Source organism: Suricata suricatta, chromosome 7 (assembly GCF_006229205.1).
Source record: "Suricata suricatta isolate VVHF042 chromosome 7, meerkat_22Aug2017_6uvM2_HiC, whole genome shotgun sequence".
Taxonomy (NCBI): Eukaryota; Metazoa; Chordata; class Mammalia; order Carnivora; family Herpestidae; genus Suricata; species Suricata suricatta.
The window spans coordinates 108,543,889-108,558,605 of NC_043706.1; the positions used below are offsets into that span (position 1 = coordinate 108,543,889).

The following is a 14,717-nucleotide window of genomic DNA, read 5'->3' on the forward strand; positions in this document are numbered from 1 at the left end:
TGGAAGGAGAGGCCACACCTACCAGTACCAGAGGGAAAGAAGCCAAAGAGGTATGCAGGGAGAGACAGGTCTGCTTCAAGATCTAGTGTGGGCCTGGGCAGTCTCCCCAAGGCCCTCTCAGATTGAGCCACTGAGGAGAAAGAGAGGGCAAATCCCTCTAAGAAAGTACTCTGGATCTGCAGTGGAAGAGGAAGAAAAGAAGAAGGGGTGAAGAAGGAGGAAGAAATCGGTTGGCCTATTCCAAGCTCCTCATGCTTAAGCTGATAACTGGAGAGGGAAGTGGCTAGACTGGTCGGGCTGCCCTATCCGTGTTTTCTGGCCACATGGCAGAGAGAGTCCAAAAGTGCAATGAGCAGGAGAATGTTTGCCTGCTCACGGCACGCAGGGGCAGGCCCTGCCTACTAGCACTGCAGTCAAGCCAAGCCGCGGCAGCAGTGCCGCTCCTCCTCTGGGAAGAGGACCTTCACTCCCCAGAAGCCAGTGGGTGTGTGATCCTCAGCATGTCCAAAACAACACATCTTGCCCCCACACTTGCTTCGTCTCATGTGTTCCCATCTCAGTTGGTGGGGGCCCAGGCCAGAAACCTAGAGATCATCCTAGATTCTTTTCCTTCATCATATCTAGTCAGAGTTTTATTGATTGTGATCTTACATGGTACAGAGGCCTCTGCTTCCCTCCACCAAACCTGCCCCAGTCAGCCCGCCTGCACCTTTCCCTTGGACTCCCAAGGGCACCTCCAGTCCCAGCGCAGCCACCAGGCTGTCCTCCTGTACACAGACCCTCTATGTAAGCTTTATGTCCTAGTTTTATACAAGTAACACCTTATTGTAGGAAATTTGGAAACTACAGAAAAGTATAATGCAGCACATTTAAAACTCTGTGACCACCCTTAACATTTTTGTGCATTTTATTCACTTTTTTTTTCTTTTTTCTTTTACAATGTTTTCTAGGGGTTGGGGGTGGGGGTAGGGAGTCTTACTTTTTAGTTTTGCAAAAGGCAGTCATCTTTTATGTGCAGTTTTGTATCGGTTTTCCCACCTAACATCCTGTGAGAACTATATCATTGAAGATTTTTAAGCCTCACTGTAATGGTTGCATGACATTTAAAATCTCAATTATAACGTATTGAACAATTCCCCGCTTGTAGGAATCATTGTGTTGGTTCAGGTTTTTCACAAGGATGAGATGACCTGCAGCCCTTACTGTTCCCTTAGTTTCCTGGAAGTGACGCTAGTTGATACAAGAGTATGAATATTTAAAGGATCCTATTTTTTTATATATGACAACTTAACTTGCCAGAAATGTGAGGAATACCCCCTCACTATTTATTCCAGCAACAAGGATTAGTACATTATTCCCCCCCAAATTCTGCTAATTTGCAAGAAGAAAAATGATATATTTTATTTCCTTAGTTGAGGATAGAATAAATGAAAAAATATGTGTACTTATATATATATAAGTGCTATAACACACACACACACACACACACACACACATATATATGCGCTATTTCTGGGTGTGTGTGTGTGTGTGTGTGTGTGTGTGAGATTCCCGCTCATTTCCTTTGCTCATATTCCTAAAAGGATCTTAATAGTTTCATCATATTGAGCTCTTTATAATTAAATGATATTAATTTTTTGTCTTCTCTATCTTTTTTAAATATTTATTTTTGAGAGAGAGCAAGAGTAGGGGAGGGGCAGAAAGAGGGAGATAGAGGACCCACAGTAGACTCTGTGCTGACAGCAGCAAGCCAGATGCAGGGCTCAGTCTCATGAACTATGAGATCGTGACCTGAGCTGAAGTCGGTTGCTCAATGGGCTGAGTCACCTAGGTGCCCCTCTCCTCTATTTTTTCCTAAGAAAGAGAATAACACACGTGTACAAAAGCATGTGTGTGATCAGGGGAAGGGCTGTTTTGGTTTTGCTTTTGTTTTCCCCCTAGTGTTTTTAGGTATGGGTTGCCCTGTAGTATCTATTTAAACCCCACTCAATCTTTAGTTGATTTATTGATACATGATAGGTAATATTTATAATCAGTTTTCTAGCACTACTTAATAATTTCTGATGTTTCCTTCATCCTTTTTAAAGGTCCCATATATGTTCTGTGCTATTTAGCTTGTTTAAACATGTGACCATACACTCCCATGTTTCAAACACTCAGAAACTCCCCCTTGCCTACAGTTATTACCCACCTGGCCAGTCATCAGAACCACAACTCAGTTATTTGTGTTTTTTAGTGGACTCTTAGCCCTTTACCACTAGAGACAGAAATTTAGTACGTCTGGGGGAGGAATGTGAATATGTGTTTTTAAACCTCCTAAATTAAAAAAAATTATTTTAACATTTATTTATTTTTGAGAGACAGAGACAGACCATGAGCAAGAGAGGGGCAGAGAGAGAGGGACATACAGAATCGGAAGCAGGCTTCAGGCTCTGAGCTGCCTGCACAGAGCCTGACACTGGGCTCGAACCCACAAACTGTGAGATCATGACCTGAGCCGAAGTCGGACACTCAACCACTGAGCCACCCCAGCGCCCCATAAAGCTCCTAGATTTTGAAGAATAGCCAGGTTTTAGAAGCAGTGACCCCTAGGATAAGTTCTCAGCTTCTTCGTGGCATTAAGATTCTTTATTTTCTCCATTTCTGTCCCTCCCCAGCTTCATCTCTACTTCTCTTCCTTTCTAATCCCGAGCCATTGTGAACCTGGAGCAAACACAGCTATTTTCCTCCTGTATCCTCCACCCCGACATCTCTCCACACCCCACCCTCTGCTCTCAAACTGAAGGCCCATCAGCTCTGTGAATAAGCCATCTCTGAATTCTCTAGGTGGCCCCACAATATATATTATATTACATGGAGTGGCATTCATATTATTTATAAATGTCTCTTTCCTAGCATGTCCACTTGAGACTGGACTGCTTTGTGTCTCCAAGTCTGGCCAAGTACCTGGCACTGGCTGTCATCAAGAGAGACATCAGTAAATGCTAGCTGTTGTGAAGTCCCAGGAACTGAAGAGAATGCTGTCTCACTGGCACAAAATCTGAGTGATTCTGCCCCAAATTGTGTCCTGGTGCTTGTGTTGAAAATAAGTTCCAGCTGATGTGGGTCTGGTCATGGAGTATCTGCCAGAGTTCTCATGAGAACGGAGCCCCACTTGAGCTATGCAATAGCACTCCTTTGTGCTCAGCGGTACCCAAAACCAAAAGGCTGTTTGGGGTCTGGAAGAGTCACAGAACAATCACTGAAAATTGATGCCATGGTGATCTACATTTTCCCCCAACCCCCTGCCATCTGATCTGGGAGGTAGAGGGGAACTCATCATGCTTATTAGTCATTAAGATGAGTTCTCAGTTAAATGTCTGACTCAGCTCAGGTCATGATCTCACGGTTTGTGGGTTCAAGCCCTGCATCAAGCTCTGTGCTGACAGCTCAGAGCCTGGAGCCTGCTTCGGATTCTGTGTCTCCCTCTCTCACTGCCCCTCCTCAGCTCATGCTCTCTGTCTCTCTCCCTCTCATCCTCTCAAAAAATAAATAAAAACATAAAAATATTGAAAAAAAAATTTGAGTACTCTAAAAGGTAAGGAGGTAAATGTTCCTTTGCCAGCTTTTGAAACACTGAATGTAAAGTAACCTTTTTCTCAGCCTCTTAGAAACCAGGATGTTCTCCTATTCCTTGAAGGTCCTCATATCCACAAACATGATGTGGCATTGAAGTTGAAATGCCCTTGTTGAAGTGTAATAAACCTGCATTGGGTAAAGTCTCCTTTGAAATTCAAACCTATGTCAGGGAACATACATAAAGTTTAAAATGAAAATTTAGCTTTTAGAGAAGGTGCTGGGGAAAAAAAAAAACTTTGAAAAGGCAGGGCTAGAAGAGCTAGCTTAGCCAGAGGACCAAAAGGAAGAAAAGTAGAAGAATAAAAAAAAAAAAAAAAGAAAAAACAATGGAGTTTTGTTGCAGTTAGGAAACTACTGTTTCAAAGGTGAAAGTGTCATTTTACAACCTCACAGCAATGCCTGACAGGAAGTGTGTTGGCTCTAAATCCTAATTTGGGTGTGTTCCTGTAGAAATGTTGAGCCCTCTCCTAAGGGAAACAGAAACTCAATCATGCAGGAAACTAGATACTGCAAAAACAGTTGTAGCTCAGCGTGGCCGTCAGCAACAGTGGTGTGAAGGCAGAGAAAAAAGCTGTTCCTCGTTAGAGAGCAAGCAGACAGGTCTCCCCCTGTCACGATGCGAGACCGGAGGTTACCCTTGGACATTCAGATTTTCTATTGTGCGAGACCAGACCAAGAGCCTTTTGTGAAGGTAAGTAGGAGTTCCTGAGAGCTAATTAAGTGCCAGTGAATCCTCAGAGATCTGCCACTCAATACGTTTTCAAATGCTTTCTAATGAGAAAGGAATTTCAAGCGAATGTCTGGGAGATGGATATGGTATGGTTTGCCCCTTTTTTCTGGACTAAAAAAAAACCCTATTTTATTTTCTTCATTCCACGGCCTCTTTGTATCTGTGTCAAATGTGGAGTTCACTAAAAAACATGTGCTTTATTTAATATGTTTAAAATGCTGGGTTTGTGATTCTTTGATAGTGTTTTAAATAAATCTCCCGTGAGAAGAGTGTAAAATTTATTAGCTAATTTCCTTACCTATAAATCTGGCTCACATGGTGTCAGGTACTTTATATCTGTCACTGTGCATATTGGAAATTGAGTGGTGCATTATCTGACAGCTTTCACTAAATGTAACTTAAAACATTTTTTTCTCTATGATGCACAAGTCACTGAGTCTAGTACCCAGGTATTCTGCTGAATTAATCACCATATCTGTATCACTGAATTTCAGAATAATTTAGTGATTTTTCCAGGCATTAGGAGGGGCAAAAACAGATCTAAGTTTTTTTAAGTTTATTTATTTATTTTGAGAGAGAGAGAGAGAGAGAGAGAGAGAGAGATCGATCAGAAGTTGAGCAGGGGGCAGAAAGCAGAGAGAGAATCCTAAGCAGGCTCTGCACGGTCGGTCAGCACAGGAGACCTTGCGATCATGACCTGAGCCAAAATCAAGAGTCAGATGCTTGACCTACTGAACCACCCCAGTGCCCCCCAAAAATAGATTTTGAATTGAAATTGATGTTGGTTGTTCATAAGCATAGTTATAATGAAATAATAAAAGTGTATAAAATCATGCTTCTCAGTTTTGAAGGAAAACCTATTTTGATAGTTTCTGAATTGTACATAAAGAAGTGTACCCTAATTGTAATTAAGACTAAATTTAGCTTTGTGTCTCTTTCTGTTGTTCCTTCCAGTTGATGTTCCCATTTGTTATTTCTACCAGGGTTTGTTGCTATGTGCCACAGCCTTGAGAGAAGACATTAGGAGTCTTGATTGAAAAACTATTCTTACCTTACCATTATCCCTATTTAGAGAAGACTTACAGAATGATTCCTGATTAGTCCCTTAACAATTCAAATTTAGATGCAGGCTAAGGAGAATAATTTAGGGCATTTGAAGGGTATGTCCCCTGTAGAGTATGCATAATAAGTCACCCCCAGTGAGCACATGGCAGCAGTAGTAAAAGTGGATGCCCCATGACTTAAATTTGTACACATTAAGTGCCTCAGCTGTACTGTGTTAAATTCTGCATTTGTTCAGAAACTGAAGTTGAAATTAGCCCTTTTCCCAAAGCCTTGGTTCAATGTATGTCTTCTTGCTAAAACTCCACCTGTTCTTGGCAACTGAGACCGTTTTTAGGAAGCGAAGGAAAAGCAAACATACCAGCTTTTGGGGGCCTGTCTTCTCCATTCCAGATCATCACTGTTGAGGAGGCGAAGCGCAGGAAGAGCACGTGCAGTTACTACGAAGACGATGAGGAGGTGGCCCTGCCAACCCTGCAGCCGCAGAGTGCGCTCCTGGAGAACATGCACATAGAGCAGGTGCGCCCTCCCCTGGGACTCCGGGCGGGGGGCTTCCAGACTTTACAAAGGCATTTTTTATCCCTGACTGCATTGGCTCCTCTCCCTGGGGATGAAGAAAGGGCCAGGTGTTAAAGAAAGAACACCAGCAGCCTAACCAATATCCGTGTCCTTTCTCTGCTTCAGAAAGGTCATGTTAGCACTCCATGTTACTTTCTTGCGAGTTTGGGGACTTGGCCAGAAACTGCATTCATCTCTTAAACCTGAATGAAAAGCCACTTCACATCTTCAAAACAGTTTTTTTTCATTTTATTTATTTTTTATTTTTTTTAATTTATAATAGTTTATTGTCAAATTGGTTTCCATATAACACCCAGTGCCTCTCCCCGCAAGTGCCCTCCTCCATTATCATCACCCCCTTTCCCCCACCCTCAGTTCGTTTTCAGTATTCAGTAGTCTCTCATGATTTGTGTCCCTCACTCTCCCCAGCTCTCTTTCCCCCTTCCCCTCCCTATGGTCCTCTGTTACTTTCTCCTGTTAGACCTATGAATGCAAACATATGGTATCTGTCCTTCTCCGCCTGACTTATTTCACTCAGCATGACACCCTCGAGGTCCCTCCACTTTGCTACAAATGGCCAGATCTCATTCTTCCTCATTGCCATGTAGTACTCCATTGTATGTATATATACCACACTCATCAGGTGATGGACATTTAGGTTCTTTCCATGATTTGGCTATTGTAGAAAGTGCCGCTATGAACATTGGGGTACATGTGCTCCTATGCATCAGCACTTCTGTATCCTTTGGGTAAGCGATGGGCACCCTCCTACACTCTTGGTGGGAATGTAAACTGATGCAGCCACTCTGGAAAACAGTATTGAGGTTCCTTAAAAAACTATCAGTAGAACTCCCCTATGATCAAAACAGTTTTTAAATTATCCTACCGTAGTCCTGTGCATATTCCTAACACTTACAAAGGGATTTAAATTTATCCTAGTGATTACTAGCATTCTAATGGTTTTTTAACTTACTGGGCTCAATAAAAGTCATATAGCAAATACACTTTACTAGCTTTATGAAAACTACCTACCACTAGGAGTAATTTTCCTTTTTCCATAATTTTCTTTGTTGACTTTATATTTTCTGAAAATATGTTAACTTCGATGTTATGAAATACTATAATGTGCCATATTTTAACTTGAGTAAGGAATCTCTTGCATTTCTTCCATTAGCCAACTCAGAAACCTGAATTTCAGAGACATTAAAGAATTGGATTCAACTCTCTCAGTTTGCAAATGAGCCTGTGAAGGCTCAGGAAAGCCAGGAGACTTGAGCAAGCAGTTACGGAGATGGAGTTCATGCTTATATTAGAACTGGTGTTGAGCATTCTGAAAACTTCCTTATTTCATAGCCCCCTTTGTTAGTATTTTTAAAGAGATACGCATTGTTGGTACTTATAGCAGCCAGATTTAAGCTAAATGTTACTGTAGGTGAAAGATACAAGCAAGAAGAGGAAAGACTACATTTATTTGACTACTAGCACAGAATACCTATGTTTTCTTGTTGTTACTTCTGTTCTCCCTTTGTCAGTAGCAGTTCTGAGCCTATGAGCATTTAGAAAGAACTGTTGGAGAACCATGAACTGTTTGCTGAAGGTCTGGTTCAAATGTAAAAGGGAGAGCATGTGTCTAATTCATATCATACTGGTGCTGTATCTTCAAATGCATAGTTGCATAGTGACCCCTCATTCACGGCCCTGAAAGGGAGCGTGTGCTCTGGCCGGCATCCTGCCAAGGTCAACACTATCAAGCAGTGATTCTCCCTTCTCTTTCTTGGTTTATAGTGACAAATAATTTGCCAGAGTAAAGAGGAACAACATGTGAGTAAGTGTGATTTTGAGTTTGAGCCCCAGGTGCTCGCTTTGTGCTACATGCTTATGAGGGATTTGTGGGCAAACTGTATATTTACATCTCCATCTTTGGATTTGCAGCTGGCCCGACGCCTTCCAGCAAGGGTACAGGGGTATCCATGGAGACTTGCATATAGCACATTAGAGCATGGGACCAGTTTGAAAACTCTCTATCGGAAGTCAGCGTCGCTAGACAGTCCTGTCCTGTTGGTCATCAAAGATATGGATAATCAGGTGAGGCTTGCTCCTTTCATAGAAAAAAAATTTTTTTAATTAATTTATTTTGGGGAGGGGGAAGGGACAGAGAGAAAGGGAAGGGTAGAGAGAGAATCTTAAGCAGACTGTGCACTGCCAGTGTAGAGCCTGATGTGGGGCTCAAACCCATGAACCGTAAGGCCATGACCTGAGCCAAAATTAAGAGTCAGATGATTTATTTTCAGTCAGCTGCCTGAGCCACCCAGGCTCCCCTCATAGAAAACATTTTTTTTGATGAAGACTTTTAAATTCACACACAACAGTAGAGAGACCAGTATAAGAATTCTTCATCAACCAGATTTACAGTTAGCAGGATTTTGCCCCATATGCTTCATCTCGGAGCCCATTCCAGGGAGCTGAGGTAGTACCCACAAACCGTGCCGGAATGGTTGCTGAGATGGGGAGCCAATCAGGGCCATGGTGTGTTGTACCTTAGGGGCCCGATTGTTATGAAATAGCAAAGAATGTTCTGTTCCGTTGCTCACTGCCCTTTTACCTATGCTGTAGTGGGTTTGGGGGAGCAGAGATGAAATCTGGATGTTGCCTCATGTACCTTCACTAGTGCTTCTCTCTGTCAGCTTAGAGTATGAGTGGAATGTGCGTAGGTTTCTTCCATATACTACCCAGTCAGGCGTTTGCTCCACCAAAGGAAGACGTCTCGTCTGCTATTTATTCACTTCAGTTTGGTCCGTGGTATATCAAGAAGAAATTCCTTTACATTTGTAAGACGTAGACATCATTCTTTTCTCTTTCTGGCGTTGAAGCAGGTTTTATTCAACAGCCTTTCATTTATTCATATGTTCAGAAAAGGGTATGGGTGCCTGTTATGTGTGGGGCACTATGAAGCCTGGGGGAGCTTGCCGTGAAGTTATGTAATTGGCATCATTTTAGGAGAATAGATCTTTGCTTTCATACTTTGTCTTGGGAGAAATTAACAGAGAGATGGGAGTACTGAAGGCACTGTCTTTCTCAACTGTGATCTTTTTGGGGACTTTAGTGCAATGTTATTATAGATAAAGAAGTGTGGGGAGTAGTTTATTACCATTGTTACTATTATTATTTCTTCATTGATGACACTTTATTTAATCATGATCCAAGTGGGTACAGTCAAGTTAAAAATTAAAATAGGGGCGCCTGGGTGGCTCAGTGGGTTAGGCTTCTGACTTCGGCTCAGGTCAGATCTCACATTCGTGGGTTCGAGCCCCTCGTCAGGCTCTGTGCTGACAGCTCAGAGCCTGGAACCTGCTTCGGATTCTGTCTCCCTCTCTCTCTGCCCCTCCGTGTTCATGGTCTGTCTCTCTTTGTCTCAAAAATAAATAAAACATTTTAAAAAAACTTAAATTAAAATAATAACAAAAGTTGGGGCACCTGGGTGGTTCAGTCCATTAAGTGTCAGACTTTAGCTCAGGTCATGATCTTGTGGTTTGTGGGTTCGAGCCCTATGCTTGCTCTTTCTCTCTCTCTCTGCTTTTCCCCTGATTATGTTCTCTCTTTCAAAATAAATAAACCTTAAAAAATTGAAAAAATAATAACAAAAGTATAAAATGGAATTACTTAGGGGTTCAGTGAAATGTTTGAGACGTTGGATGCTATGTTTTAGATGAGATATGGCTAGATAGTTTTAGACCACACACAAACCCTCACCTAAGTATAGATTAGTTCTCCTACTAATTTACCAAAATATATCACGCTTTTTGGGGAAGGTGTTGGCAGCACAGAGCAGGTATGCAGCACAGTTTCACCAAGCTTCCTGTCAGCAGGTATGTAAGTGAGGCCTGTGCCTGAACTCCTGAATCTGGTACCCTGGAGGCACTTGTGTTTGAAAACACCTGGATACTAAGTCTGCTTTCCACACCCCATTAGCCCCCAGGCAAGAAGGAGGCTTTGCTGTGTTTGAGAACATGATAGAACAACACCTGTAAATCTGGGAGCGAATTATGTAATATTTGAATATCAAAGAATGATATATGCAGAATGGTAGCAATAAGGAGCTCTGTAGAATCCATCATCAGTGAAACAGCCACACCTGGTAGAAATTATAAAAATAATCACTTAAAGTCTCTGAAAATTGTCCTGAGGACATACAGCAACTGAAGAAACATTTATTTAAGAAAATCTAATAAATCGCTAGTACTAGTGAGATTCTCTGGCATCTGAAGCATGACCTGCTTCCTTCCCTCCAGCCCTCAGTTCAGCTTCAGACTGACGAAAGCTCCTGTGTGGACAAGGGAATGGGGCCCCCACTCCCCCAGCTCCCAGGAAAGGGCTATGATATGCCCTCTGGGGGCAGGTTCCCAGCACTTCTTATCCTCTACCCAAGATCTGTGTTTCAGAGGCTAAATTCCAAGCAAGTATGGCTTAGAGATAGAGGAATTCTTTCCTTCTACCCAACCTCTATTCATAGGAGAGATGCTCCAGCTTAGGCCTGGGAGAGCACAGGACGATAAAGCCCTTGCCTCAGCTCTTACAGCAGACATTCCATGCCAGCGGGGCAAGCCGAGACTAGTGGCTGTGCTTCACCCACCAGAGCCTCTAGCTCCTAGCTCTAGGAGAAAAGGCAGATCATAAGACATAGAGCTCTGCTAACCTCCTCCAATGAACACACCAAAGTTACAATTGTAGAGCAGTTCTCTCTGAAAAAGGCCTGAAGACTAGCAAAACAGATCTTCTATAACACAGGATGGAAAAAAAAGAACAAAATCCACATGAAGACGGCTAAGGGGGGCAGAAAAGTGGTTTTCACAGGACCCTACTGCCCCCACCCCGGCCGCCCGACACTAGTGACCCACAAGAAGGAGAGAGATGACAGAACATGCAGCCCCTTTCTGAGAATCTAGGGGTTCAGGTCTCACATTAGGCACGCCAGCCTATAGGACCTGCACCAGAATGGCAGACCCCCAAATAACTGCCTTTGAAAGCCTGAGGCTAATTTCCAGTAGAGCACAAGGGCTGTAGGAAAGGGAAATTCCACCATTGAAGGAGTCACACACAGATTTATTTGCTCTGCATCTCAACACAGAGGCAGAGGCTTGAGAAGCACCTGGACCGCGTGCGAGGGAGATCTGTCGACTAGTTTTAAGAGAGTATACCTGAGGGCAGGGGTCTGATGAAGATCTCTCTGGGGATACAGGCACTGGGGATACAGGCACTGGGGATACAGGCACTGGAGGGTGCCCTTTTTTTTTACACTACCTCCTTGCCAGCCTGGTGCTGATGGGTGACATTTTTGGTGCTCTCACTTTCCCTCGCTAGTGCTACAAGCTTACCCCGTGTTTCCCTGTAGCCCCACCCCACCAGCTGGCCCAGCCCCATCCAACTCAGCCTCAACCCTGCAGACCAGGTGCTTAGGCTGGCCCCAGCCCTGTGCTCGTCCACCACAGACTTTCCTCAGCCTTGCACTCATCCACTTGTCCACTGTGGCCCTCGTCAGACCCCTTGCACATGGTCACCCCAGCCTGTGCTTATCCACCACAACCGCTGCCCTGCTAGACACAGTAAGCAAACTTGCCCCGGCCTGGCCCCTGTCCATGGCAGAGGTCCCCGCAGCCCTTGCCCCACCAGATGTGACAATCCGCTTAGCTCTGGCCTCCTCCAGACCTGGCGGTACTTAACAAAAGCAAGTATGAGATTAAAAGACAAAAAAGGAAAGATAACAAACTACGAGAGAGAGAGAGAGAGAGAAAGTGAAAGTGTGTGTGTGTGTGTGTGTGTGTGTGTAGAGAGAGAAAATCAATAAGAAAACATTAACCTTAAATGACACATTAAATGAGGTGAACTTCAATAGACATATACAGAACATCCCATCCAAAAACAGCAGAATATACCTTCTACTTGTGTACATAGAACATTCTCTAGGAAAGATTAAGCCACAAAACAAGTCTCAGTAAATTCAGTAATACTAAAATTATATCAAGCATCTTCTCTGTACACAGTGGTATGAAACTAAAAATCAGTTACAGAATTACGAATAGGTCATTGAAAAAAAGAAAGAAGAAATTTAAAAAATACACAGAAAAATGAAAACAAATACTGCATACCAGAATCTATGAGATGCAGCAAAAGCAGTTCTAAAAGAGAAGTGCATAGCAATATATATGCCTGTCTGAAGAAACAAGAAAAATCTCAAATAATCTAACTTTACACCTAAAGAAACTAGAAAAAAAAAAAAGAACAATCCTAAAGTTAGTAGAAGGGATGTAATAATAAAGATTAGAGAGGAAATAAATGAAATTAAAAAAATTTTAATAAAGAATAAAAAAGATCAATGAAACAAAGAACTGGTTCTTTGAAAAGATAAAACAAATTTGGCAAACTTTTAGCTAGATTCACCAGAAAAAAAGAGGGACCAAATAAAATCAGAAATGAAAGAGAAGTTAGCAACTGATACTACAGAAATACGAAGAATTATAAGACACTGCTATGAACAGTTATATGCCAAGAAATTTAACACTCTAAAAGAAATGGACAAATTCTTCTGAATTGTGAAGAAATAGAAAATCTAAGCAGACTGATTATTAGTAAGGAGATTGAATCAGTAATCAAAAATTTCCCAACAAACAAAAGTCCAGGACCAGATGGCTGCAATGGTGAATTTTATCAAACAGTCAAAGAAGATTTAATACATATCCTTCTCAAACTCTTCCAAAACATTGAAGAGAACATAACACTTGTAAACTCAATTATTTTATTTTACATTATATTTTTTATTTTATTATATTTTATATTTTCATTATAATATATATTTTTATTTAAATTCTAGTTAACATACAGTGCAATATTGGTTTATATATATTTATTATATTATATATAATATATATATATGTATATATATATATATATACCAAATACAACACTACATTAAAAGACTCATACACCATGATCAGATGGGATTTATTCCAGGAATACAAGGATGGTTCAATATTTGCAAATCAATTAATGTGATATGCCACATTAACAAAGTGAAGGTTAAAAAATGATAATGATATCTCATCTCAATAGATGAAGAAAAAGCATTTGATAAAATTCAACATCCATTTATGATACTCTCAACAAAATAAGTATGGAGGGAATGTACCTCAACATAATAAAGTCCTTATAACAAATCCACAGCTAACATTATACCTAATGGTGAAAAGCTGAGAGCTTTTCCTCTTAAGATCACAAATAAGACAAGGATGCCTACTCTTTCCACTTTTATTCAACATGGTATTGGAAGTCCTAACACAGCAATTAGACAAGAAAAAGAAATAAAAGACATCCAAATTGGAAAAGAAGAAGTGAAACAGTCACTATTTGCTGATGACCTGATACTTTATATAGAAAACTCTGAAGACTTCACCAAAATCCTTTTAGAACTACTAATAGTTCAGTAAAGTTACAGGATACAAAATCAATCTACATAAATCAATGGCATTTCTATACACTAACAGTGAACTATCAGAAAAATTCAGAAAATAATCCTTTTTACAACTATATCAAAAAGAGTAAAATAACTAGGAATAAATTTAACCAAGGAGTTGAAAGACCTGTACACTGAAAATCATAGGACTCTGGTGAAAGAAATTGAAGAAGACACAAATGGAAAGAGATACCATGTTCATGGATTGAAAGAGTCAATAGTGTTAAAATGGCCATACTACCCAGAGTATTATACAGATTCAGTGCAATCCTTATCAAAATTCCAGTGCTATTTTTCACAGAACTAGAATAAATGATTTCAAATTTGGATAGAACTACAGAAGATACTGAAGATCCAAAGCAATCTTAAGGAAGTAGAACAAAGCTGGAGGTATAACACTCCCTTCCTCAAGCTATATTACAAAGCTGTATTAGTTTAAACAGTATGGCGTTAGCATAAAAACAGACACAGATCAATGCAACACATATCCACACATATATAGATGGTTTGTGATAAAAAGGGCTTAAAACAATAGAAAAAGGATAATGGCTTCAATAAATGAAGCCAGGAAAACTGGATGGCTACATGCAAAAGAATGAAATTGTCTTATATACAAAAATTAATTCAAAATGGATTAAAATTTTAGATATAATAACTGAAACCATAAGATTCATAGAAGAAAGCATGGTTGGTAAACTCTGTGACATCTATCTTAGTGATGTTTTTGTGAATCTTACTCCAGAGACCAGGGAAACAAAAGCTAAAGTGAAAAAATGGGACATCAAAGTGTAAAGCTTCTGCACAGCAAAGGATAGGGAACCTACTGGACAGGAGAAGATATTTGCAAATCACATATCCAACACAGGATTAATATCCAAAATATATAAAGGACCCATATGACTTCACCAAAAAAAAAAAAAACCAAACAACTGGTTAAAAAAATGGATGTAGGATATGCACAGACATTTTTTCAGTGAAGACTTAAAAATGGCCAATAGGCACATAAAAAGATGTTCCAACATCATTAATTATTAGGAAAATGAAAATCAAAACTACAATGAGATATCACCTCACACTGGCTAGGCTGGTTACATCAAAAAGACAAGAAATAACAAGTGTTGGTGGGGATATGGAAAAAAGGGAACTCTATTACACTGTTAGTAGGAATGAAAAATGGTGTGGCCACACCCCTCAAAATGTTAAGAATAGAATTACTATGCTATCCAGCTATTCCACTACTGGGAA

The 14,717-nt window shown here is 40.8% G+C and overlaps 1 protein-coding gene and 1 long non-coding RNA gene across 8 annotated transcripts in view; one reads left to right on the forward strand and one right to left on the reverse strand.

Moving 5' to 3' along the window:
- NCOA7 (nuclear receptor coactivator 7) overlaps window positions 1-14,717 on the forward strand; it is a 146,904-nt gene that overhangs the window by 124,773 nt on the left and 7,414 nt on the right. For 4 of the 5 annotated variants that reach the window (XM_029943315.1, XM_029943312.1, XM_029943314.1 and 1 more), the window contains 2 exons: window positions 5,804-5,929; window positions 7,901-8,053. In XM_029943315.1, coding sequence (XP_029799175.1) covers window positions 5,804-5,929; window positions 7,901-8,053 — 279 coding nt within the window. Of the gene's footprint in view, window positions 1-3,581; window positions 4,310-5,803; window positions 5,930-7,900; window positions 8,054-14,717 lie in introns of those variants that run through there. The other variant, XM_029943316.1, reaches the window with a different exon arrangement.
- The window catches only part of LOC115295432, a 54,580-nt gene that overhangs the window by 14,353 nt on the left and 25,510 nt on the right, over window positions 1-14,717 (reverse strand). For all 3 annotated transcript variants that reach the window (XR_003910394.1, XR_003910393.1, XR_003910392.1), the window contains exon 3: window positions 5,772-6,014. This is a non-coding gene — a long non-coding RNA (uncharacterized LOC115295432). The remainder of the gene's footprint in view (window positions 1-5,771; window positions 6,015-14,717) is intronic.